This window comes from Cottoperca gobio, chromosome 7, assembly GCF_900634415.1.
Source record: "Cottoperca gobio chromosome 7, fCotGob3.1, whole genome shotgun sequence".
Lineage (NCBI taxonomy): Eukaryota > Metazoa > Chordata > Actinopteri > Perciformes > Bovichtidae > Cottoperca > Cottoperca gobio.
The window spans coordinates 1,816,077-1,843,461 of record NC_041361.1 but is presented as its reverse complement, the minus strand read 5'-3'; the positions used below and the strand labels follow the sequence as shown (position 1 = coordinate 1,843,461).

General features: G+C 41.9%; 1 protein-coding gene across 1 annotated transcript; it reads left to right on the top strand.

The window, feature by feature from the left end:
* Nucleotides 1-26,954, top strand: LOC115010545 (monocarboxylate transporter 1-like). The gene is made up of 6 exons (XM_029435167.1): nucleotides 1-15; nucleotides 9,005-9,169; nucleotides 18,008-18,293; nucleotides 23,988-24,131; nucleotides 24,439-25,254; nucleotides 25,641-26,954. Exons 3-6 carry the CDS (start codon nucleotides 18,086-18,088, stop codon nucleotides 25,925-25,927), a joined length of 1,455 nt encoding a protein of 484 aa, XP_029291027.1. The 5' UTR covers nucleotides 1-15; nucleotides 9,005-9,169; nucleotides 18,008-18,085; the 3' UTR covers nucleotides 25,928-26,954.
* Nucleotides 26,955-27,385: the final 431 nt, after the last annotated feature.

Genomic DNA, 27,385 nt, shown 5'->3' with positions numbered 1-27,385 from the left:
CAGCGGGACAACAAGGTAAAACATGGCTAACGTTACCCAAACTGACAGCGCGTCACTCGAGCAGGTAACTTGTGTGTCCTTTACGACTATCACCGGGGAAATGTGAAATAATGTACTATGTCAAATTGTTTAATTTCCTGTCTTTGCTTCTGTAATAGTTGTTTCCACCTAAAAACGCCACTGAAAATACTTTATAACGTTACATTATTAATATCTACTATATATAATGTGAAGCAGGACAAAAACAAATGAAGGGTATTAAATATATACGTACATAAATAGTAAAGTTCTACATTAATGGTTGAAGAAGTACTTAAGAGTATTGTCACATCCTGCATTTAAAATTTAGCCTAAGTAAAAGTACAAAGGTATTATTAGCTAAGTGTACTTAAAGTATCAACGTACTCGTTTTACAGAAAACTGGCCTATTATTTATTTATTTATTTATATTGTAGCTTTTTTATTTTATATTATATTTATTTAATATGAAATCTTAAAAGTACATTGCTCAAATAAATAGTGTTTGAGTAGAAAGTTAAATATTTCCCTGTGAAATGTAGTGAAGTAGAAGTAAAGTACTCATTTTACTTAATAAATTGAATTAAAGTATTATATTCTAATTATTGATACATTAATGTCTTCATCACTTTGATGTTGCAGCTGGTAAACGTGGTGCTACTTTATGTACTGTGGGTAATCCATACAAATATATCATAATTTATTAGTTGTTTTGATTATTTCTTTAGACATATGATATATAATTAGCTAAAGCTAGAAAAAAATGTGAAGTGAAAAGTAGGCTACAATATTTGCCTTTTTAAATGTTGTGTAGTAGAAGTATAAAGAAAAATAAAATGAAAATACTCGCATAAAGCAAAAGTACCTACAAAAATTGTAATTATTTTCCACCAATGCTTGTAGTGTAGTTTGTGTAGTGCCTTTCAAAATAATACTCTCCACCTTACCAATTTGTGATTTTACTGAAATGTTCATAATTTAGTACTACATCAAACATAACCTAATTTGCATATTTAGTTACCAGTTCCCTGTAATTATTTGCACAAGCATGGTTTATACAAAAGTATACTTTAGTCCAGCAGGTGGCATTGTGGCAATAAAAGTTTATAGGCAGCTAATTATGTAATGTTCCTATTGTGCCACTGGATGGCAGACAATCACAACTATAAGACTTTTGAGGTTTTATTAGGCATGTGGTGTATTTGTATTTGTGTATGTGTGTTTCAGATCAGTCAATGAATGGCTTGTACTCTGTCATTCCACATACCTGGTAACCTACCTACATGCTTACATAAGTATGTGTGTCCTGCAGCTCCACTCTTCACTACTATATTTGGGTTAACATTTACACATAAGCAGAAATGAGACAATGCAGGAAACATTTTCACAAGTAGTAGGTATATACCAACCTTTCATAAGGTGAGACAGTGAAAAAAGTCTATTGTGAGCCCCTTTTATGAAAGGAATATAATTTGAGGAAAGAGACATAGAAAAGACAGTGGAAGAGAGATGTCACTGTCTCAAAATGCATGCATCTCCATAATTAAGTATACAATAGCTGAATGCCGTTTGGTTTCTCGGATCCTGGTATTGTGCATGCTGGCTCACTGACGCCGGGTGTGTCCCAAATAAATACTAGATTAGATTTATTACATTAAGCTACATTATCATTGCACAGAGTACAAGTATGCAGATAACGATTGAATCATTTTATAAACCAAACAATCTAGAAAATAATTAACAGATTAATCAATAAGGTAAATAATTGTTGCAGTATGAACATATGCAGCAGTTGCAGTAGGAAAGATATACTATAGAGTGCAAGTATAAGTACAAATGATGGCATAGTAAGACATTATTATACAGAATAAACAGCTGTCTACAGTGTCTACACCAGTGGTTCCCAAACGGTGTGAGACAAATCCCGGTGTGCTGTGGGATTTTGAAACTATTAGGCCTATTGCATTTAACTGTACAAAAGTTTATGAATGATTTGTAATTTACTTCAGTGTTTCCCCTATGGTTTACTGCCTGGGCTGGATGAGGTGCGTGTGTGGTGCAGATTTTTAAGTTCTTCCCTTACCTTTCCTCCGCAATAAGTCTTATATGCTTTGGCCTAAATATAAATAAAATAATTAGAAAAAATAAAACTAAATCTGACAAAGCAAACCCGTTTTAGCCATTTGCACATAGTGGGAAATATTAGAGTGTGACACATCAAAGGCTCTCTGCTAGTGTGAAGGAGAATAGCTTCTTACAGGGACTAAATAAATGTTCACAGAGTGATAACAGTGATACGATGTGTTATAGAGGGGATTCTGCCCGGATATGAACTCAGGTGTGCCTTGACATTTTGGCTTGGTCTTTGGTGTGCCTTGGCCACAAAGTTTGAAACCACTGGTCTACACCATATAGATCAGATATATGTAAATACTGTATGAGCTTTTGATCTGAACACAGAATCTAAAGTCTTCGTGTTGTTTTTGTCTCACTGCAGAGGAGGACATTTACAAACAGAGAGGAAAGAAGAGTAACGGGGCTGTTGGAGGTTTAGACACCATAAAGCAAGGTCAGACTTTTCTGTGGGAGGAGTGTTTAACAAGTCTCAGATGTTTTTTCTGCAGCACAGGAATTTCACACGTGTATGCGGAGAGCATCGCACCCCAGCCCTTACATTAGACCAGTACAAACTCTATAGAGGTAAATCATAAAGGAACAATTATACTCTGACCGATAAATTAGCCTGGTGACTATTATCAGCCAAATATAATATAAATGATCACAGACTTCTGCATGTAAACTGATGACTAATGAGAAGTTGTAGTAAAGATATGTAACTTGCAGTAATTTAAAAACAGTCTTTGTTATATATTTCTTCCACCAGAGAGCACTGATTAGCTTTTAAATGTCCCACTCTGTACACATCTTGAGCACAATTCTGTAATAACCAAACTCAATCAGTTTTCTCAACTTTCAGATATTGACATCGCGGCCTCAAAAACTAATATGGATAGGGCTCTGTTAAAAGGTTCTATAGTTGAATTGCATCATATTCCTGTGTGTGTGGTGTGTGTGTGTGTGTGTGTGTGTGTGTGCATACAAACACACACTTATGCAGCTTTATTCTTTCATAGGTAACTGGTATACATTACATGGTGCAGTACAAATGTGCTTGTGTAAGAATACTTTATCACATCTGGCTGTTATGTATGTGTGTGCAATTTACAGTGCACATACAGATGACCTTGACATTAAAAAGCAAACGGGTTGTGTCCACTTATAGACATGAAGGACTGACGACCAACTCACATGCAAACGCACATGTCCCAGCATGCAGAGTTTCTTTCACACTGATAACCTAGTTTGGGGTCAGACGTTAAATCTCCACCTCTCCTGTGATTTAAGGAATTTGCACATGGCTTTAATTTGGGGGTCTTTCTCTTTTCAGGGTACAGGAAACATGCTCTGTAAAATGTCAGTGAAGTTGAGAGTAAAACAAATTGGGAAGATAGTTTGTCCCATGGGTTGATCCAGAGAGTTCATTACTTGTACCATTTTATGAATACTTGTGACCAGATCTGTACAAAGTGTTCTTGGCAAAACATGTTGTCATCTGGTTTGGGTTTTTATCTTTTTTTCACTTGTTAATACTTACCCTACTTTTTCCATCATCTCGACAGTTGACGTATCAGATAAAGTGGTTAAAAAAATACTAAAGTCCGGCGTTTTAAAACCGTACTTAAGTAAGATAAGTAGTAACAGCAAAATGTACTTGAAGTATCAAGCAAACAAATAGTGTTGTTTCGTCCTCCATGGCGACATAGTACTGCTTCCCGGAAGGGGAGCTTGCTGCAGCTCCGGTGGCTCGGATTCGGCCGGCGAATATCCCAGCACCTGAAGTAACAGCGAGCTGATAGAGCGCTGGGACTAACCTGTGTAATTGAAAGTTTGACGAAACCGGCAAGGGGGTTGGCTGAATCAGTAGGGGGTTCGAAAAACTATAATTTGAGAAGTAAACTAAAGCTGTCAGACAAATTTAGTGGAGTAAAATGTACAATATTTCCCTCTGAGGTGCAGTGGAGTATAATTATAAAGTAGCATAAAATGGATGTACTTAAGTACAGACTCTCTGGACCATCTGACGGTGACCTTCAGCAGCAAAGCATGTGGTCACTCAGGACTATCTATTCATGTGCCACTAAACCAGATAACTACCATTTGTCAAACAGCAGCTCAGAGTTGAGGCCCTGCAGACACCAGAGACTCTCTCAAATTCCACTATTCATCTCTTTACTGGTTAAATAAAAGTCACATTCCTTATCAACTGACTTCAAACCAATCAATATCTTGACTTATTACAAGATGATTAACTGTCATACTTGTGTAGGTATTTGAAGTGAAAGTACAATAAGGCTGCATTTCCAGTTTTGTTGTACTCTTCATGAGTGGGAAGATTCAAAAACCCATGTAACAAAAGGAAAGAAACAGGAATGCAGTGGTAATTGTGTTGTTTTGTTTAGTTCACTGCTTTGTTTGGTACAGTGATGATGACAGTGTGGTTTCATGCCTGAATGGACAGAGTCCAGAAAGAGCTCTGGGATTTTTTAGACCAAATCTCTCTGACCTACTCTCCCTTTTCCTGTCTCAATATGTCAAACATCTTTCTTTTAAGCAGTGGTGGAATGTAAGTAAGTAAGTATGTTTACTCAAGTACTGTATTTAAGTACACATGAAGGGTACTTGTACTTGAGTATTTCTATTTTATGCAACTTTATACTTTCGACTCCACTACAATTTAGAGGTAAATATTTTACTTTTTACTTCCAGATACATCCATCCATCGTCTACCGCTTATCCGGGGTCGGGTCGCAGGGGCAGCAGCTCCAGTAAGGAACCCCAAACTTCCCTTCTCCGGGCCACATCCGCCAGCTCCAACTGGGTGATCCCGAGAGCCATGGCCTCAGATTTTGAGGTGCTGATCCTCATCCAAACCGCTTCACACTTGGCTGCGAACCGATCCAGTGACTGCTGAAGGTCACAGACCGATGACGCCATCAGGACCACACCATCTGCAAAGAGCAGCGATGAGATCCTCAGGTCACCGAACTGCAACCCCTCTCCTCCACGACTACGCCTCGATATCCTGCCCATGAAAATTACAAACAGAGTGAAGAGTTGTTCCACGTCCAGGATGGAATCCGCATCGTTCCTCTTCAATCAGAGGTTCGACTATCGGCCAAACCCTCCTTTCCAGCACCTTGGAGTAGACTTTACCGGGGAGGCTGAGAAGTGTGATACCCCTGTAGTTGGCACACACTCTCTGGTGCCCCTTTTAGAATAAGGGAACCACTACCCCGGTCTGCCAACCCCTAGACACTGTCCCAGACTTCCACGAGGCGTGTCAACCAAAACAGCCCCTCAACACCCAAAGCCTTCAGCATTTCTGGACGGATCTGATCAACCCCTGCGGCTTTGCCACTGTGGAGTTGTTTGACTACCTCAGTGACTTCCATCAGGGAAATTGACGATGGTCCCTCATCAGCTTCCAGCTCTGCCTCTACCATAGAGGGCGTGTTAGTCGGATTCAGGAGTTCCTCAAAGTGCTCCTTCCACCGCCCGATAACCTTCTCAGTCGAAGTCAGCAGGGTCCCACCCTTGCTGTACACAGCTTGGTTCCTCGCCGCAATCGCGCCTCTCCAGGTGTCTCCATCGTTTCCCAGTCTTAAAGTCTCCCAGCAAGACTACGGAGTCCCCTACTGGAGCCCCCTGCAGGGCTCCATTCAGGATCTCCAAGAAGGCCGAATACTCAGAACTGCGGTTTGGGGCATAGGCACAAACAACAGTCAGAGTCCCCCCCCCCCCCCCCCCCCCCCCCCCATATATAGTGTGACTTTGGTGTTTAAAGTGTAAGTTTGGATATACCAAAGTCACACAATAACTCTTAACAAACTAAAAGAAGGAGGCAGCGGTAGACCAGCAACTCCCGTGTTCTGCGAGGTAAAATTTCTGTTTTTTTGTCAAAGGAGTCTAGTGGTTGAAGAGAGCATAGATAATGGCTGCAGTTCTCCATTGGAAAGGGCTGTTTTTATCTTGCTGTTATCACAGCAAGATAAAGCGGTAAAATTATTCTAAATATAGTGTGCTGGTACTCCTGTCTGCTACTCTGAACTGAGGCCTTGCCATCTACTGCAGTTAATACACTGCATATGGATAAGTACCTCATACAACCCCACTGCAAACAATTGGAACTATCCATTTAAATGGAGAGAGGTCCATACAGTAAGGTTGGGGGTAGGAGGTGGACACTAACAGACTGAGTAAAATGGGGACAAAGGTAAGAGGACAGGTACTGCAGGGCAACGGTGAGAGAAGCCAAAGAGTTCAACAGAGACAAACGGATCAATAATGTGAGTTTAACTAGTTTACAGCCTGTTGCCTCGTCTTTCTCACTCTGTACGGCCCAACTTTCTGGATCCTTTCAGGGAAGAGGACTCCATTTGTACAGACACAAACAAACATTACTCCTGTTTTGTGTTTATATTTGTGAACTTATTTGTAGGTGAGGTTTGGTTTTCTCCAACTTTAATTGAAAAGTTCAGGATTGTAAATCTATCCCTACCTCATGTTTACTTTTGAAGTAGTCCATACTGTGGGTAGGTTAAACGTCATTCAGTGGTGGAAGAAGTGCTCATATATGTAAAAATAAACACAAAACAATACTGCTCTAAATATCTTACAAGTAAAATTCCTATATTCAAAGAAAGAGAAATCAGCAACAGGATAAAGACAGGAAAGACCTGCATGAACAGTGAGAGGAGGCTCTTATCTGTCTGTGTCTATTACTTTAATGGGATCATGTGTGTGACAGTGGACTCTGCACAAAGGCAGCTTTTTATGGTTTCAAAGTTTGTCTTTTTTCTTCTCTCTAAGCCCTCCCCCGCATCTTTGTTTTTCTCTCCCCCCCTCTCGTGAATGAAGCAAGAAAAACAGGAGTGTGTCTCCAACTCCTTTAAACTGTTTATTGTCTTAGTGAGCCCGATGAACAGACAGGGGACACCCATTAGGCAAACAGTCTTGGACCTCCTGCTTGTTGCAGGATAAGGGGTCAGATAAATATTGGGGAGAAATCGGACGCCTGGTGGGAGAGTCTAACGGGCCCCTCAGAGCTAAACAGTGGTGGGTACTTTATTTTAATTGTATTAAGTCTTTTGTGCCTCTTTATAATATAATATTATTATAATATTCTAGTTTTTACTGTTTTGAGTTAGTCAAAAGAGTATCAGTAGAAAAAAGGCCCTTTAAAATGTAACCGTCTTTTTTTTATTGGTTCCTTTTTTGTCCAGTTAAATGTTCAATTTGTTCAAAATTATAATGTTGGAAATAATTTCTGTTGACGCATCGCTTGTTTGGTCAGTAATGCACACGTGGCTCCGGTGTAGATGGTGTGCTCCAATATTTTAGCAGTATAGGCCTACTGAAGTAGCATGACTGAGTGCATGTTTATTTATTGCAAGTATTATCCTTATCGCAATATTCAACATTACTACATATTGCATATTGTGCAACCTTATTTGGGATTTAAGGACAAACTCCTCACAGACAGACGAGTGTCTTTTCTCTGTAATTTCACTCATCCAAACGCTGCCACTGTTGGCCTCTTTCTACTTCCTCCTCATTAGCAGAAACAATATAAATATTCCAATTAGGGACTGCCACATTACTGTGCCAAAAGCATCCTCACATGCTCTCAGCTGGAAACATTTGACAGTATATTGGTGATGGATGCAGCAATCAAACAAAAGCACATCAAAGAGATGGAGCCATTCCAGACTTCCCAAGTGCAGAGCAAAGAGTTCATCTTTTTTCTTGCAGGGGCAGATCTAATTGCATTTACTGTTGCGCGCTCAATAGCATGTGGTTTCTTTTTTTTAGTGGACGATAAGGAATTGTAATTCAATAAACTGTCCCTTCAGTTTGAGAGTGGCTTGTTGTATGCTGTTGGAGTGAACAGCGGCAAAAACATAAGAAAAACTACATTCCAGCCCATATTCACTTCATAGAAGAACATCTTTTACATGCACAGTATATTCTTGTGAAAATGAGGAAGACCACACTTCTTGGGCTGTATGTTGTGAAATATACCTACACAGTTAATACAGTACACATATCTTTAATGCTCCTAGTGATAAAAAGGGCAAGACAGCAGGATGTTAATGGGGGAGTCACTTACTTATATTCCTACAGCTGTAATGATGTAGTGAGTAAGGTCTCTTTCTGCAACACGCCCAGCCTCAAGTCATTTCTCGTCTTCTCAATTTGTGCACAGATGAAAAGTTTATTTATTTAAGCACAATGGGAATTATTGCCAGTCAGTAAATTGGAAGAAACCTAAACAATGTTTGGGGGAAGTGATGAGAAAGGATTAACAGGAAAAATGTGGTTTAAAGGAAGAAGAAACACAGACAACACATCTGTCACATTTTTGTGAAGGCCTATGGAGCACCTTGTTAGCTGAGTGTGGTTATACAGCATCTGTGTACCCAATGTCCCTTGTTTGATTCCAGCCTGGGGACCTTTACTGTATGTCATCATACCCTTCCCCCCCCCCCCCCCCCCCCCCCCCCCCCATTTCTACACTGTCCTTTGTCAAATAATGGCCAAAAAAGTTGATAATGTCACATGGGTCATTACGCTGCATATTGATAAATTGGGTAAATTTTCCTGATAATATTTTTGTACTTTTACTTTATTAAGTTGAATGCAGGACTTTTACTTGTAACAGAGTATTTCTGTAGTGTAGTATTATAAGCCAACTACTTTTACTAAAATATCTGAGAACTTTCACTGGTTGTTAAAGATGGAGATAGATAGATATAGATGGATGGATAGATAGATGGATAGATATACGCATGTGCATTTTTTTTAGTTTTTAATCAGATTCCTCTGCTGCCACTCACGCTCTCGTGCGCATGCGCGCTGGTTACAGTGTCATCATTACCATCCCAGAAGTTGTGCTGTCTGTTTGGTACCTCGAGCTGCTGCTGGAGGATCAACGTGCAGCCATTGAGAAGAGCAAGGATACTCCGGGACTCACTCACTCAGCCGAGCCGAACCTTCACCGGACCCGGCCGAACCCCCGAACCCTACCCCGGTGAGTGAACGAGTAGGTGACGGACTACCCGTCGAGACAAAGAGGCTGCTGCTGAATACAACGGCTCTGTTTTTGTTTCGGTTCACGTCTCAACTTGTTCTGAATGAATAGTTGTAAATTAGCTAGCTCTGCTCCTCCATTAGCTGAACCAGTTTATCCTCAAATGCTTCTGTTGTCGTTATTGTTTCCTCATTTCGTCACATGATGTGAAACAACGTGCGTTCATGTTCTTTTTAACCGATGTCGTGATGCCCGTATCTCATGGCGTGCTGTGAGGCAGCCTCATTGACGGTGTGCCAGTGAGGCTGCCCGCATCGGACGGTGAGCTGCCTGACAGCTCGGGGGGGGTCGGCTCAGAGCCAGAACCGTCAGTTTATGGACCCACACAGAGAAAAGGCGCGCTTGAGCTTTGACTTCCACTTGCAGTGCATTTGACCGCAGCCATGTTATCTGTGTTCCGCACAGAGCTGAATGGGCTTCACGTGCTGGCTCTTTCGAGGGTCAGAGCTCAATGGAAAGATCACACAGCCACACGCGCAGCCTAACGTGCAGAACCCATTGCCCCCCCCCCCCCCCCCCCCCCCCAAAAAAAAGAAAAAAACCTATCCAGAGCTGCATATTGTCTGTTACAGTGATGGAAAGTACATTTCCTCAATTACAATTCGGAGGTATTTGTAAAGTACTCGAGTATTTCCATTGTATGCTACTGTATACTTCTACTCTACTGCAATTCAGAGGAAAGTATTGTACTTTTTACTCCACTGCATTTACTTTAAAGCTGTAAAATACCAAGCTACTTTGCAGATTCAGATTACTTGTTGCTTTCATACCTTATTGTTGTCGTAATCGTTTGGTCTTTAAAATGTCCATCCGAGTTTCTCAAAGTCCAAGGGGGTATCTTTAAATGTGTTATTTGCCTGTTGTGAGGAGATGCCGGTTTACATGCTTGTCAAAACCTTGAAAACAAAGTGTGGTTGGAACCACTTGAACTAACCTTTCTCTTCACGCACATTTCCATTGTAGAAGTTTGCCCTGACAAATTCAACCTGTTGGCTATGTGCACACACTTGCATAAGCCTTTGGGCCTACCAGTATTTAACAGTATCCTTCATGTGTGTGCTCGTCCAGACCAGGCACAACATGTTTGAATAGGCTAAGCGAGCATGTATGACTGTATAGGGACACAGTTTGAATACACTCACAATTGCAGAAGTGTTTGAGAGAAGAGATATGGGGTGACATTGACATTAGTTCATGCCTGTGGCGTTTAAGTGGTCATTAGTGCTTAGCTGACAAGTATTTCATGACCATTTAGCTGTAGAGAACAAATGTATAATGCTTGGTAATGGGACATAAATCGTGTCAGTGGTCTTCTTTGACGCTCGGTGTGTAAAACAGGCTTTCTGTTATGTTCTCTTATCATCTGTCATGTATTTTATTTTATTTATTTGTGTGTTTATTCATTTTACTAAACTCTAGAGATATTTCACACACTCACGATGACTGTAATATTTCACTCACTCATACAGGAAAGGAATACAAAGTACCCTCCCTATTTCCTTCCTTCCCTTCACACTCGTCTCAAGAGTGGCTTTAGCACCTTTGTATAGCACCTTTCATACAAGAATTGCAGCTCCAAAGTGCTTCACAGCAAAAACATAAGAATGAGTCCAAAGTTAGACAGAATAAGAGCATTTACAGTACAATAATCACAGTGTTGATGTAAATTAAGAGTGTGAAATGGAAAACCACATTCATCACCATTCTTGTAAATGTTTTTAAACTATCGGAGCCATATTTTGAAAGCATGAGATCAACAATTGGCCCCTGTGGCCTTTCAACTGGTCTACTCCCTTTGCTACTCATTAGTCTCCGTCAACTTCTTTATTTACTTTTTCGTCAACCTCTTTATTGACCTTTCAACGGTTAAAACACAGACGTCCCTGCGAGTCCAGATTCTTTTGGCAAAATATAGGTTTAAGGCCCGTTTCATAATCACTCACTTTTCCACTAATTGTGTAAAGAACATGTAAACACATTTATCAGAAAGTTTTCCCGTGGTAACACCGTCTATTTGATCTCAGGTTTTTCAAAATACACTCTTTCACCTTTACACATTCACATGTTAAATAGCAGAATTAAAATAGCAACATTGAACATTACATAATGAAAGCATTTAAATGTGTTTAAAGTGGCATGAAGTAGCAGCATTAAAGATTGTATAAAATATCACCATTAAAAGGCTAAAGTAAAGAGATATAAAATATCACCATTAAAAGGCTAAAGTAAAGAGATATAAAATATCACCATTAAAAGGCTAAAGTAAAGAGATATAAAATATCAATATTAAAAGGCTAAAGTAAAGAGATATAAAATATCACTATTAAAAGGCTAAAGTGAAGAGATATAAAATATCACTATTAAAAGGCTAAAGTAAAGAGATATAAAATATCACTATTAAAAGGCTAAAGTAAAGAGATATAAAATATCAATATTAAAAGGCTAAAGTAAAGAGATATAAAATATCACCATTAAAAGGCTAAAGTAAAGAGATATAAAATATCACTATTAAAAGGCTAAAGTAAAGAGATATGTTTTTAGTTTACTTTTGAAGATATTGAGCGAGCTTGCCTCCCTAATGTCTGCAGGTAAAGTGTTCCATAGCTTTGGTGCATAATTGCAAAAAGCTGCATCCTCAATTTTCTTTTGGATGTTTCTGGGAACATTTAATAAACCAGTAGTGGATGATCGTAATGTTCTTGGGGGCACATAGTTGATTAGAGAGTTGGCAGTGTAACTTGGTCCAGTTCCGTTTAGGGCTTTGTATACAAGAAGGAGGACCTTAAAGTCAATTCTAAAAGTTACTGGAAGCCAGTATAGAGCGGCTAAAACTGGGCTGATGTGGTCTGTCCTCTTGGTTCTAGTCAGCAGCCTCGCTGCAGCGTTTTCGATGAGCTGAAGTCTCTCCGTAGTATCCTGTCTTGTGTGCAATATGGACAGAATTTGGGAAATCCAGACGGCATCTTTAATCATTGTCATGTCAGTATTTGTACTAAAGTTGAACCCTGTAATGATTGGGTCAGTCTGTTATCCAGAAAGAATATGGCTTTGGCACATTTATATTTCTAACATCGCATCTGCTGAAACTATTATTTGTTGTTTTAAGTGATTTCCAGTAACTTCGGTTCCTGAACACACTTTAGTAAAGGGAATGTTTGTTACTGTAGAATGAATTGCCTCATTGATAACTCCTTCAGGAGTTTTCCTGCTTTTCTGTTGCACACACACACACACACACACACACACACACACACACACACCTAACTAAGCTCCAGCACTGGGATCTCAGGGTAGATAGAAATATAAATCCATGATGAAGCCTGCTTCCCATTAAGTCCAGCCTGAAAACTGAATATCACATTCCATCGCCATCTTTTTTCCATTTTAACAGCTGGTGCATTTGATGTGGGACCTGTGTTTCACATGCAAACTCCTAGAAGGTTTCTTGCTGTTGCTAAAGTTAAATTCAAACTACACAACTTGCTGTCTTGTAATCTTGAAGTCGTTGGGGTTTTCACACTACATGAATACATTACAATACATGTCATTTAGCAGACACCCAAACAGTGAACTAACACAGGGACAGCCCCCCTGGAGCATCTCACAACCTTCCGGTGTTGTATTTGGAAGCCGAACCACTAGACCACCACCACCTACAACATCTTTCACCAGGAGGAACCCCCAATGAGTTTGAGTTGTTGTTCAAGTGACACAAAATGACATAAGACCATGCGAGTAGTCATGCTAGTTGATGTTGTCATTGGCACACGTGTTCATGAAATAGGCCCGTTTCAACACGTCATTACTGTTGATCTATTTTCCCCTTGATGCAACAACTGTTCACTGTTATGCATGTCCACAAACAGTTAAAGGCGACCCCTCCCCCATGTTTCCTCTCATCTCTTTTCTTGCGCTCTCTTTGGCTGTAGCTCCATGAAAGACTCCCAGACCGGTCCAGATATATAGCCTGCAAGATATCTGGAATGCGTCGAGGTATTAAAACTACTTAAACACATGTATAAAGACAGGGGGAGATGTAGAGGGAGACTGGAGCAACGATCTGAGCTGTGAGAGTGCCAATAGTCGTGGTATTATGGGTATTAATTTGACCTTTAAATTGGATTTATTGTAGATATGTCCTAATAATAAATGGGTTATTTTATTGCATTATAAGGGGAAATAGTTGTATGACAAATATTATTTTACATTCTGATTGACACCAATTTAATTGACAGGAAACATGATTTCAGTTCGTCATCATACAGGGACGCATTATGATCCATTCAGTCTAATCCAGTCCAGGTTTTGGTCCCAAGTCTCTCTTCGAGAATCATTAATGGCTTTATTTCAGCATCATAATGCCAGGAGTTATGACCTGAACTGTCCTGGCACACATTCTGGTACAGCAGCACTTTCAAATGCATCAAGGATTTGTAAAATATGTTTTCATGAATAGTTAAATAAACGCCTGTTTGTGTGTTCGCCCTACTTGTGTGACCTAAAAAGAGGTCGCATGACTGTGCGTGATCAGACCACTGAGACCAGCGGTGACGTTGCTTCTTTAGGCTGTCACGGCTCAGTGAGCAGGACAAAGAGGGAGAGCACACGAGATTTAAAGTCATTTAAACAATGTTTTATTTGAAGCTAAGGCAAAAACATTATAAAGGAATTTGTAGTCTGATTATTTATTTTGAATGCTCTTTTTATTTTATTTATACCTCTTGTGTTTTATGTTCGTCCGTAGTCACATTCCCCTGTTTCTCTCTGGCTCAGGTTGTGTCGTCAGTAGTTCAACAAAAGATCATTTTTCTCTCGATCCACTATTAGATTAATCGTTTCAGCGAGTACTGATACGGTACCTCTTCCAAAACAAATATTTTGTATTGAAGTTAATGCAGTCTGTATGTTTCATGTCGGAACATAAGGAGGACTGGCTGAAACGTTACTCCTGCAGTCATCACATTCCTCCTCAGTCCAGGAAAGCATTGTTGCAGCATAGATCAGAGGTGAGGAACCAATGCTCAGCAAACTGCTGGTTCGCTTAGATGAGTATGTCACGACTACTTTGGAACTTGTTTACGCCTGTAGATCAGTGTAGAAAGGCAGAACAAGTAGGGTTTTCCTAAAGTGTGTGTGTGTACTTGCTATCGGAGAGTATAAAGAGCTGGAAGCGCAGCTGGAACCTGTGTATCTATACTGCTGAAGATGTTGAGTGATTTAAAATCTCATGACTTACTAACCATTAGTAACATTTATTTTTAAATACTTATTTGGTTGTTTATGCAAATGTGTGTGACCGACAGAGACCAGCATAGAGGAAGTGAAGCTGCCTGTATGCTCCTCCACATTACAAGAAGTGCTGACTTTGGTTTCTGATATCATTGATGGTCCTCATGTCTGTCATTTGTTGATTTGAGTCAGAAGTCTTTGACCCGGATCACTGTGATCACAAAATATTTTAGAGACCACCCTGCGATGGGATCACACCAGCCAGGGCTGTAAAGTGGGGTGCTAATGGCCCCTTCCCCACTTCCTGCCCACCTCCTTTTGACGCCCTTTGTCCTTACCCACACCATTTTCTCAAATTAGCCTTCAAAGTGATCTCAACTAAACGCCTGTAAAGCTTTGTGACTGCATCTTGCACTATTGTAACGCTATCGCAGTGACAAAAAAGAGAGACTTATAAACACCTGGCAAAGTATTCAAAACCACCTCTTCCTGCTACAGTAGGTATCTCCAGTACCACGTTTGCCACGATGATCACAAACATGAAACTGATATGTTGTGTGTATATAAGACCTGTACAGTTCTGCAGGGAATGTGCAACATGTATAAAGATAGTAATTGATATTTGTAATACAATGAATAATCCTCAAGAAAAAGAAGGGGGACGAACTAGAAAATGCTATTCATCAGGGAAAACTGGATGTGGTTGGCCTGAATATGGTGGCTTCCTTTTCAGAAACTGTGGCATAGATCTGTTCTCGTGTGTGTGTGTGTGTGTGTGTGTGCGTGTAGTAATGTAACCCATCTGCTAAACTCACATGTCGCCACTTTGCAGAGATCAACAGAGCTCTATCTCCCCTGAGCTCATGCAGTCTTAAAGTAAAGCTCAAGCATTTACAGTAGGTAGTAACTCTCACACACACAAGTGACACCACACACACACACACCCATATCAACCTGCAGCATTTATATGTTTGTGTGAGTGGAATCAAAAAGCTTGTCAATGAATGACAATGAATTGCCCATTATATGTTTCACTCCACTTCAGAATTCCCATCCTAAATCATGCAGAGTTTTTAACAGTCCCTGCTGCTGATGCAGGTGTCGCTTTACAGAAATGGAAAAAACTGAAAGCTCAGCATTAACAGAGAATTCAAATACTTACATTTGTCTCACTGTGTTTGACCGGTTTTCTCTAACTGCAGACAAATATACTTATCTGTTAACAGATAAGTATATTTGTCTGCAGTTAGAGAAATTCATATGTTTTACAGTGTCAGTCCTTGTAATTGGTTGCAAACTTCGTTCTTTGTGGGGAGGAGATGGGATGTATACGGAGCAGAAAGAAGTGGGGGGAAAAAACATGAACTTTAAAGTTCTGTGATGACCATCAGCTGTCTGTATTGTGACAACAGAGCTGAGTTAACCCGTTTCTGTAATGTAGCAGGCTGACAGTGTAATGATTGGCAGAGCGTGGTTGTTAACAGCATGACTGGGCTAATACCATGTAGGAGAGCAAGACCCCTGGCTGTTCATTAGGCTAGTTATTACAAGGTTAGTGAATCTTTTCTCTGCATTTTAGGACATGATTGTCATCAATGTCTAGTCCTTTTATATTTTTAATTGTTCTCTATCTTCACTTACAAGGAGAGCATTAGTCCCTGTGTGGTTTACAGTTTGTATCCTGGACTCCTTCTACGGTAAATGGCCCGAACACTAGAGTTGATGTAAGAGCCGACCATAAATAGCTCTGCTATGTGCGGCCTAAATGGGGAAAAGAGGACGTTGAGGCCTAGTCAACACGTCCGTGGGTATTTTTGCACACATTGCTTTTTCTATGCCAGTTGTATATTTAATATTTCATATTGCTTCTTTAGTACCCTGGATAACGGCTTCAGTTCCCTGTTGGAAAGTTTTTGTTTTTTTTATAGGTTTTCTAAATACAGCTTGCAAATTGATTTTCTTTAGGTGGCTAAAATAAGTTTTGCTGTCGCTGCCTTCCCGTAGAGTGTTAATAATTAACCATTTTTATATATAACTTTTGACCGATTTTAATGCCATCACTAAAACAGTTATAAAAAAACAAAATGGAAAAACTCCAACTAGCAACTTGCCACTAAAATTAAAATAGCTGATCCATCTAAAAGGTCCGCCTACCTTAAGTGAGCGTGAGACCAAGCTGTGGCCGCCAAGCTTTCAATACGGGTGGAAACCCAGACAGTGACGTTATGCAGGCAGATACACAGCTGACAACATCGCAGCTAATTGATGCGGTGTAGAGCTACTGGGAAAGTGGCTGCGTGTGTCCACTGTTGTGGAAGTTTTCCTGCTTTACTCTGGAGAGATGTATATAAAATCAAATACATGGTGATAGAGACAGAGTTGTCTTTGTGCATTTATTTGCTGCCACAAATTGGCACCAGTTTCACAGAATACAGAGTAGTCTATGGAAGGGCACAGGTTGGAAGAAGACACATAGGCATTTTATACAATTTGGTTTGGAGGCGAGGTGAAGAAAGAAACACAGGGGGCCGAGCCAAACTGCCCTTCGATGCTTGTAAGGTAATAGTTATGTAAAACAGAGTATTGGGTGATACACTCAATATTCTGTCTCAGTATGTTAAACAGTTTGATTCAGGATTTGGGTGTGTCCTGTCTTTTGTTAGTTCAGGATCAGTCTGATCAGGATGCGTCTGTCTTGTATTAACATGACCGGCACTTCTATGTTAGCATCAAATGGCAGTTGGCTTGTTTAACATAGGAAACTTATATAATTAAAACAGTAGACATTTAAATTGCTATTACACCACGACACAATGCACACAACATCGTGGCTGATAGCTCTTCCGGACGGGTGAACTGGGGGCCAAGTTGCTCATTTTGCACCTACATAAATGCTGGCCATAAATGAGGAATTGAACCTGTTTCTGCATCGGGTTATCGTTACAGCCGGGCGGCTTGTTTGGCGCTTCAACAGCACCTCTGCATGCAAGGCATTAATCATGTCAGGTTAACAGCTAATGATCGATTAGCGAGGGTCGGCTGTCGTTCAGTGCTTTATTTCCTTTCCCTAATTCAACCTTTGATTTAGGGACTTCCCAAGCAGTTGTTAAGTAGCCTTCCTGCCGCCACTAAAAAGTATAGGCAGTAGTTTGGTGTGGCGACAAAGGCGGGTGCTTGCATTGGTTGAAATGGCAAAAAAGCCGATGCAGCTCCAATCTACAGGGAAAAATCTACATTCTCATGGTCTAATCTTCTCAAGATGCCTCGTGTTTGTCTCATGTTGGCATGTTGGCATGTGGCCCGGCACAGATGCTCGTTCTCACCATGACAGCACTTGGAATTGCGATTTGAGAAATGATCACATAAACATAACTATCTAGTTTACTTCCTCATTATTTTTCAGTCTCATCACTGCCTCTCTCCTTCTTCATATTTCATCTTGCAGACGCCAGTACATTAGATAGAGATGCTAACGAAAGGTTACGATGATCACCTCCTTTCACCATCGGTCTTGATTTTAACCAGCTCTCTGCTCTGTGTCTCCCACAGATTTTGAGTCCTGATCTCAGTGCACCTTCTCCTCTGAACGCAGCTGTCCTCCACTCTTCTTCTTCCTCGGGAGCAGACATGCCTCCGGCCCCCGTGGTGTACACCCCTCCTGAAGGTGGCTGGGGCTGGGCAGTGGTGGTGGGGGCCTTCATCTCCATCGGCTTCTCCTACGCCTTCCCCAAATCCATCACTGTGTTCTTCAAAGAGATAGAGGTCATCTTCGATGCCACACCCAGTCAGGTGTCCTGGATCTCCTCCATCATGCTGGCTGTCATGTATGCTGGAGGTGAGTGTCCATATTACAGGAAACGCTGTTTATTTACTCTTATTACTGTATTTTTCTAGGAGACATGTTTGATTGTTTCGGAAGTTGACTAAACACTTTAGATGTGAGCCGTTTTCTCATATGAACTTCGGACAATATCCTGAGCATCCGGTCTGCACATTGTCCAGAGTTTCTCTTTCACACGTGTATCGTGTCAGGCGCGTTCTCGCTTACTGGAAATGCTCCGTTTGGTTCCAGACCTCTTCAATCAGGCACATGCCCTGTCAATGTGGAAAATAATAATAGCCCACATACCGTAGCACATTCTCTCATGTTTGTTGTTTGCTTGAGCTGTCTGAGAATGTCCTCTTTTGAATCCAACAAAAGCAGAACTTTGTAAACAACATTAAAACAATTAAGTGGAACACTCTTAATAAGTGACAACAGCAGAAACTCCGTCTCTTAAGCATAAAGAACATCTCTAAAGAGTGTCCAGTACACGGACATATAGTACCCTGGTACTTCTGCAACACAAAAACAAATCTCGAGGACGTAACGCTCGTAGCATTTGTAATTGATGCTGTAGTTTACAATACAAAGACTCTGCAGACTTCTCTTCCTCAGGTGGGGGAAGTCTTGTGTTTTCTGGAGGAGCGTGTGTGTGTGTTCTTTTGTCGGGACTTTAGCGTGATGTTTTTATCGTTCACCCTTCACTGAAGCAAATCAAACGCCTCACTCACTCACACACACACACAAACACACACACACTCTCTCTCTCTCACTCACACACAACAACACACACACACCACACACACAACACACACCACACACACACACACACACACACACACACACACACACACACACTCTCTCTCTCTCACTCACACACACACACTCTCTCACTCACTCACACACACACACACACACACACACTCTCTCACTCACTCACACACACACACTCTCTCTCTCTCACTCACACACACACACACTCTCTCTCTCTCTCCTCACTCACTCACTCACTCACACACACCCACTCTTCTCACTCACTCACTCACTCACACACTACCCTCACTCACTCACTCTCTCTCTCTCTCTCTCTCTCTCTCTCTCTCTCTCTCTCCTCTCCTCTCTCTCTCTCTCTCTCTCTCTCTCTCTCTCTCTCTCTCTCTCTCTCTCTCTCTCTCTCTCTCTCTCTCTCTCTCTCTCTCTCTCTCTCTCTCTCTCTCTCTCTCTCTCTCTCTCTCTCTCACACTCACTGGCTATGAAAAAACAAGCACATATTTGCTGGAGATGAAACTATATTTTGAATAAAGTCGTTTTGTGTGTGTGCTTGATGACCCTTTCTATTTGCATTGCTGCAACACACATGTTTACATTTCCATACTCATGTTTAAAAGATCAGGTTTCAGTCTTTCTGGCCCAAGACACAAAGTTCCCTCCCTAGTCAAACACTCGCTCTCCTTCTCCACCAGTGTATTTAAAGCACACCCTACATGTTGGACACCATCGTCTTTTTTTTCTCTCTCAGATTATTCCTATCTAAAAATGGTATCAGTTTCTTCCACTTCATCCTCTTCAGAGCTGCGTGTCAGCCTGCAGTAGGTTCAGGCATTTATGTGAGGAAACTGCTGAGGCGCAAACGGGGAGGGGGGGGGGGAAATTGCATAACAGGAGCCAGATGTTGAAGCAGTCCCAAATTTCCCCCGTTTCAAAATTCAGCCTGATCACCAGTTAATGACGTCTCAGTGCCAGCTTGTGCTGTATGGGTGAAGTTGTAGAATGTACATGACAATAACCGTATGACTCACTGCTTACACATGAGGTAGCGCACGTACACACACCGACTTCCACACGCTCGTATTGGCTGCATGTCGTCGGTGAACGCTGGCTAATGGTGTGAACAAGTTTGAATGCACAAAGGAAGATATTTGAAGCATCTGCATGAAACAAACTGCAAGAAACTAAAAGAGTTGCATCATTTTCAGCTGCCAGTGAAGTTAACACGAACAAAGCACACGGTTAGGGTTAGGGTTAGTTGAAGATAAGTTAACACTAACAAAGCACACTGTTAGGGTTAGGGTTAGTTGAAGATAAGTTAACACTAACAAAGCACACTGTTAGGGTTAGTTGAAGATAAGTTAACACTAACAAAGCACACTGTAAACACACAATAAACTTGCTCAGTCTCTATCTAAATGCCCTTTTCGACTATTTTAATTGGCATGAATTCCCATAATGTTTTTGTCATTTACAATCTCAACAGCTGGAGCGTCTCTCAGGGCAGCAGATCTTTATCTTCCTTTCCGTGAGGCTCTTTTTGGATCCTTTGTCCCATAAATGTGCTTTTCTTTGAATGCCATTTTTAACCCTGGCAAACAAAGAAAAAAGGAGAAACGGAAACAATTCAAATGACGAGCCCTATTCTCTATCTTCTGACTCATTCAAACCGCTCTGTGTGTGGAATGAGAAGTATATTTATAAAACTCAATTTCAGCAGAACCGGGAATATATCTTGTAACTCAGTAAAACATTTTGTGTGTGGCCCGCCGCTTGAACTTACTAATCACTGGATATGTGAAAAGGACTTCATATAGCGCTGGCCTGGGAGCGCTGAGATCTGACTTATCTCATGATCTGTGGGATTTCTCTGAGGAAAATAAGCCTGGGTGTGTGTGTGAGGGTGCACATGGGTGCACACCAGCTTGTTTTAATGCAATAAGTGCTCAGGGCTTACAGGATATTGATATGATTAAGCATGAGAGGGAGAGTTAAGATTTAAGCCGATTTTAGAAAAGGAATGAAAAACTACTATGGCATGAAATTAATGTCAAAGTTTGCTTCTCAGAGTTCAATAGACTCAGACAAAACTCTCCACTTTATTTATTTATTAGGTACAATCTGATGCAATACGGGGCCATTTCTGACGCGGTCATCGAGGAGTTAATTCAATGATGTTTATAATTGAGGTCATAGTTAGTGGTGGTGTTGTACTGGAATACATTATACTGAGGTGTTCTGTCCCTTCATGCATGTTAAAAGGGACAACACCACTAATTAGACCTAAATATTAAGTATAGAATTAAATTTACACATTTAAGACGATGTCACCAGAAACCTGGTAGAATGGGCCCCCGTGTACTGAGTCGTTACTGCTGGTGGGGTGTTTTAACAAGTATTTTCTTTCTGCATTACAGTAAAGTGATGTAATGTTCTGAACTTACAGACGCACTTGGGACGCACCCCTGAATCTGAACCTTTGCTCTGTAATGAGTAGAGTGTTGTAGGTGTTGTTGATACTTTGCAGAGGAAGAGCTCGTCACAGCTGGGGCCACTTACGACATGCGTTTTAGTTTTTTTACTCACTTTAGGATGCTGTGTCAGAGGGAAGCTGAGGGCAACTCTTCTACTTCCTCCACTCACTGTTCCTTTCTTTCACCGAGGGAAAGAGAGCAATGATGGGGGGGAGGTGGGGGAGGACGAATCGTTTATATAATGTCCCTGAGAACTCCACTCACTGCCCTCTTTGTATTTTGCCAGACGGCAACAAAGACTGTCACTACTGATTTGTTTATGTGTGCGTGAGTGTTGAGTGGATGCAGATTCATTCCTGTCCTTGTACAGGTTCACTTTTGTTCACCACGAAGCTCCAAACACGCTCAGATTAATGCTGGAGTCTGGTGTGTATGATGTGTGTGTTCTGCAACATGGACACTCACCACCCCCGAACACGGCGACTCACCAAGACAGGCTTTGTGCCGGCTAGTCAGACCCTCAGTGACAGAAACGAGAGAGGCATTTAGTGTGTGAGTGAATGCTCGTGCATCAAGGCTGACCCCGGCCACTGTGTGCAGATGAGTGGTTCTCCAGGTCTTCAGAGGGAGAGCTTCGGTCCTGCGACAGTGGAGCAGGTCTGTTCTGCAGATGCACACTTGGATGTTTGGGAGGGTGCTAATTCTCCCTTCCTCAGCTCTCCACATGTGTCGTACTATGTACAGGAGTTGAAGAGGCGCTCTCCCTGATGATAAAAATGCGGGCCAGCCGGTTGCATCACAAACCTCCCATGGAAGTGATTTTGCTCTTTGGCTTTGCACCAAAAAAGTTCCATGGAGGACCGCTTGTAGGTTTCTTTCCCCCGGTACACACCCCTCCTGTTTCTGTGGTGTTCCTCGAGGTCTTAGTGTCTGTATGTGGTATGCTGGAGAGATTTTATGATCACTAATATCCACTCGAGTGGTCAAAAATGTTTAATTTAGTTTTTTAATTTTCAGTTTTGACATATGACATTATATTCATCACATAGTAGTTAGGATTAGGATTGAGGAATGAACTTGTTCCACTTTCTGTCCTGTCGTGCACTATAGTTGCACAAAGTGTAGATTCAGCAGCCTTTACTTTGTATTCACATCCAGCAGAGTGCCGGTCTGAATCATGTGAGGCCCATTCATAGTGAGGCTGGCACGCAGGCCGAGGCACGTGGAACGCCTCAACCCTTCTCTCCTCTCCTCTCTTCCCTTCTTCTCCTCTCTTCTCTTCTTCTCCTCTCTTCTCTTCTCCTCTCTTCCCTTCTCCTCTCTTCCCTTCTCCTCTCTTCCCTTCTTCTCCTCTCTTCTCTTCTCTTCTGTTCTCTTCTGTCCTTTGCGTCTCCGAGCCTTGGGATTTTTGAGGGTTAGAAGGGGAGGGTCTTATATGCAGCACTAGTGAAGGCTAAGGCCATCACAGTACTAAGGGAGGTCAGGTGGGGGGGGGGCAGACTATGGCAGGGTTTAGTGGATGGTGCTGCACACGCTCCCTCTTTAGAGGTCAGGGGATCTTCAGTGGAGGGAGTTACATTGGGCCCTGCATGTGGGGGAAGTCTGTGTAGTCTGCAACGTGCCTGAGTCTCTACATCATGTGTTTTTTATTTAATGTCTTTGTGTGTAACCGTTATTCTCTTTACTCTCTGCTGTCTGTGGGAAGATGGGAGGGGGGTTTTCTGAAGGCCTCTGAGGGCCAGTTATTCTGGCCGGACAAAGAGTTGTTTGGTCAGGCTAAGCTGGCTACGTGGCTCACAAGAGCTGTTGTTTAAGGGGCTGGTCTCTGCGTGTCTTGGGACTGAGTATGAATACTATGGTTTTGTAAACAACCTTAATATGGTAACATTTTAATTATCTTATTTACTGCACTTTAAAAACCTAACAGTAAATCCTGTCCGTGTGTCGTACAGTGCTGTAACTGGTACTTGGTAGACATGTTAAATGTTAATTCCTTCTTATTTTGAATGAATTCTGTCCAATTTCTTATCTCCTCTCCTGAATGAACTCTGTGTGGCATGCCAGACCTCGCACTGCCTGGCTCCCTGCTCCTCACTCTTCCTTCTTCCTCCGTGTAACATCTGTGCAACTGGTGCTGTTACACAATCAGCCACTGTCCTTCCTTTTTTATATTTTGCCATCAGAGCACCACCTGTTGGTGAGAAGTTGAAAGGTTGAGCTGATGTAATTCATGTCTTGTACATGTGCGTAGGGCTGCAAGAAAGGATTAATCTGCCAATTAATTGATTAAGTGTTTGGTAAAAAACTTAAGCCAAAGGTGATGTCTTGTTTAGTCCAACCGAATTGGACTTATTGAAAAGTCTAATTAATAAATCTTTGAGATTCAACTCTACAACAATGTTTCGGTCTTATTCACTATAATGTATTTATGCTTTATATGACATCAAGTCTTCTTTCCCTCCAGGTCCAATCAGCAGCATCCTTGTGAACAAATATGGCAGTCGACCAATCATCTTACTGGGCGGCTGTCTGGCCGGGACGGGACTGGTCATGGCGTCCTTCTGCAACACTGTGCCGCAGCTCTACTTCTGCATAGGAGTAGTGGGAGGTCAGTCACAGAGATGAGATGAGACGATGACTCTTGATGATGAACATTTAATTTGTTTTCTAATAAGAACTTGATTTTGTTATGATGTGTTCTTGTCTAAACAGGCCTCAGGTAACGTGTTTGTAATTCTCTTCTGTAAGTCCTCCAGCTGCCGTAACGAGGACACGCTTTGTGGTTGGATAAATAGAAATCATACTTCTCGCTTGTATTTGTTTACCTGAATATTGACGGCGGTTTGGTTTCTCATCATTTTGTCATCTTCTCATCGTGTAACCCTTCTTTTCTGTTTCCATTTCTCTCTCTCCAGGTTTGGGACTGGCTTTCAATCTGAATCCAGCCCTCACTATGATCGGTAAATACTTCTACAAGCGCCGCCCCATCGCCAACGGCATCGCTATGGCAGGCAGCCCCGTGTTTCTGTCCACCCTGGCTCCTCTCAACACCTGGCTGTACGATGAGTTTGGGTGGAGAGGTAGCTTCCTCATCCTGGGAGGGCTTCTGCTCAACTGCTGCGTGGCCGGCTCCCTCATGCGGCCCCTCGCCCCCACACCTCAGCCAGCGAATCCCAACTTGGAGGCATGCGAGGTCAAGGCGGTGGAATCGGTACAGCCACAGGCGAAGAAGACCGTCCTGCAGACCATCAACTCCTATATTGACCTGACGCTGTTCAAACACCGCGGCTTCCTGCTCTACCTGATGGGAAACGTCGTCATGTTCTTCGGCCTCTTTGCGCCGCTCGTCTTCCTCTCAAATTATGCCAAGAGTAAGGACATCAGCAAAGAAAAAGCAGCCTTCCTGCTGTCAGTACTGGCATTGGTGGATATGTTTGCCCGGCCCTCCATGGGCATGCTGGCCAACACAAAGTGGATCCGACCCAGGATACAGTACTTCTTCGCCGCTGCCGTCCTTTACAACGGCGTGTGTCACGTGCTGGCGCCGCTGTCAGTGGACTACACTGGATTCGTGGTGTACGCCATCTTCTTTGGTTTTGCTTTTGGCTGGCTGAGTTCGGTGTTGTTTGAGACGCTGATGGACCTGGTGGGAGCTCCGAGGTTCTCCTCTGCCGTGGGTCTGGTCACGATAGTGGAGTGTGGGCCGGTGCTGTTGGGACCACCGCTAACAGGTAAGACATCCAACATGCATCACAGGAGAAGGGAGGGGTGGAAGGTTGTTTTTTGCCGTTGGATCACGATCTTTCTAATCCATCAAGTAAAAATGTATCTTTAACTATTTGAATAATAAATGAATCGTCTTTTTTTTAAAGCTAAAATGACAAACCTCCGCAGATTAATATAATAATATTGATAATGAAAAGATTTGTTAGTTGCACCCTCACGTTAACTTATAAAAGAATGGTGAGTTTTACAGGTTTCAGGTGGAAAGAATACTTTATATCACAGGAGTTTAGAGTTTCAGTATCAGGAGAGAAAAGCCAGGAAGCTGCATCTCTCTGTTGCATGTAACGGCAATAATAATAATCAGTCATCGCTCTCTTTTGTCCACCTGCAGGTAGTTTCTATAACTACTACAACCACTATGACTACACCTACATCTCCTCTGGCATCATCCTCATCGTCTCAAGTGTGATCCTCTTCGTGGGAATGAGCATCAATTACCGCCTGCTGGCGCAAGAGAAGAAAGCGGAGGAGAAAAGAGAAAGGGAGGAGCCCAAGGAGGAGTGCGCCGCCATGTTGTCGCCTTCCCCTCCGTCAAAATCAGACGAGGAGGCGGAGAACAATGTCCTAGAGGCCGTCGCTCTAGAGGACGTCGCCAAGATGGACGAGGACACAGTGTAGAATTCTTTTTTCTTTTCTTTTTTTTAACAGACTCGAGAAGGACGCACACACTTCACAGAAACACACACGAGAGTTACAGCAACCACACGAGAGAAAACCCTGAAGCCATAGAAACGTACTTTTATCGTTAAAAACAGAGACCTGCTGCTGTGACGTGAAGCTTAGCTGCTCGTCAAGGAGCTTTTCGCCGCGTTGAGACCTCTGATTTTTGGTATTTGACGTGCCTTTGGTGTCCTCGCAGAGCACACACACCACCTATATATTATGTAAACGCCAGATAGACGCACAACAGACAGAATGACTGTAAGATAAGAATCTAGTAAACTAATGAGGACTTTACTCTCAGGGTCTCGAGCTGCCATAAAGGTTCAGAACCTCACACACTCACAGAAACACACACACTGGACCTCGAGCTCAGAGTCGAACAATACTTTCTGTTTCTGGTACAGTACTTAGAAAAGTACCAAGACACGACATACTTGCATTGCTTCACTCCTGAAGGGCTGGACACATTCATATTTGTGTAGCTGCAGTGAATCTGTTCACATGTTAGTTCACTGTAACATTTCCAGGTGTTTATGTTGATTTATGCGCCGCAAAAGAACAACTTGGGAACAAGAAATTTGGAAGTTCACCACCACAGGGAGTAGTAACATGTTTAACTCTTATTAGAGGACATAGAGTGTAACTGCTTAAAAAATACAAAGACAAAGGAGAGAAAGGAAGTATAGGTCCAATGTTAGAGGTCTAGAGTGTCACAATGCTAGCAGTGTAGGAGGCACTGTTCTGGCGTGCTTGCACATAAATGTGTGTGTAGTTTTGTGTCATACACCCTCCAACCGTAGCAGCTCATCATGCGTATTGATAAAGACACACTTGAACAAAAGCGCTCACACGGTTACGCCCCACAGATTTACCTGCTGAGTAACCAGCACGCGCAGTATTAAATGACACAGCACGCTGTTTTTTGGGGTGGATAAGAGGCTGTGATTGTACCAGATCGAAGGGTGTACTGGGTGTGTGGATGGTGTGTGTACTGGGTGTGTGGATGGTGTGTGGATGGTGTGTGGATGGTGTGTGTGTACTGGGTGTGTGGATGGTGTGTGGATGGTGTGTGTACTGGGTGTGTGGATGGTGCGTTGACCTGGAAACGAATCTCTGAAATGACACACAATCCTAATTTATTTTAGCATTGTGGATTATAAGAGTTGCAGTACCCGATAGTTATGCTTTTTATTAACACATTATAGTTTACAGTTATATCAGCAAACCTTTGTGATTCTTTTAAAAGTAATAATAATAATCTTTTAGCTCACTGTTTTAATACAACGGCGTATTAGGGCCATTGTAGGTTTTAAAATAAAAAGCTGGGGAAGAAACTTGTACACTGTCTGAGATTAGAAGTGGTACATTTACAACAAACAAGTTTACATTTTCTTTTATCGTAAATGTGTCTTC

Bases quoted from the DNA above. Each gene is read 5' to 3' on its own strand.
- LOC115010545 (XM_029435167.1), top strand. From the start codon at position 18,086: ATGCCTCCGGCCCCCGTGGTGTACACCCCTCCTGAAGGTGGCTGGGGC. The intron at 24,132-24,438 runs GTCAGTCACAGA...CTCTCTCTCCAG, and splicing joins CTGCATAGGAGTAGTGGGAG to GTTTGGGACTGGCTTTCAAT. The intron at 25,255-25,640 runs GTAAGACATCCA...GTCCACCTGCAG, and splicing joins GTTGGGACCACCGCTAACAG to GTAGTTTCTATAACTACTAC.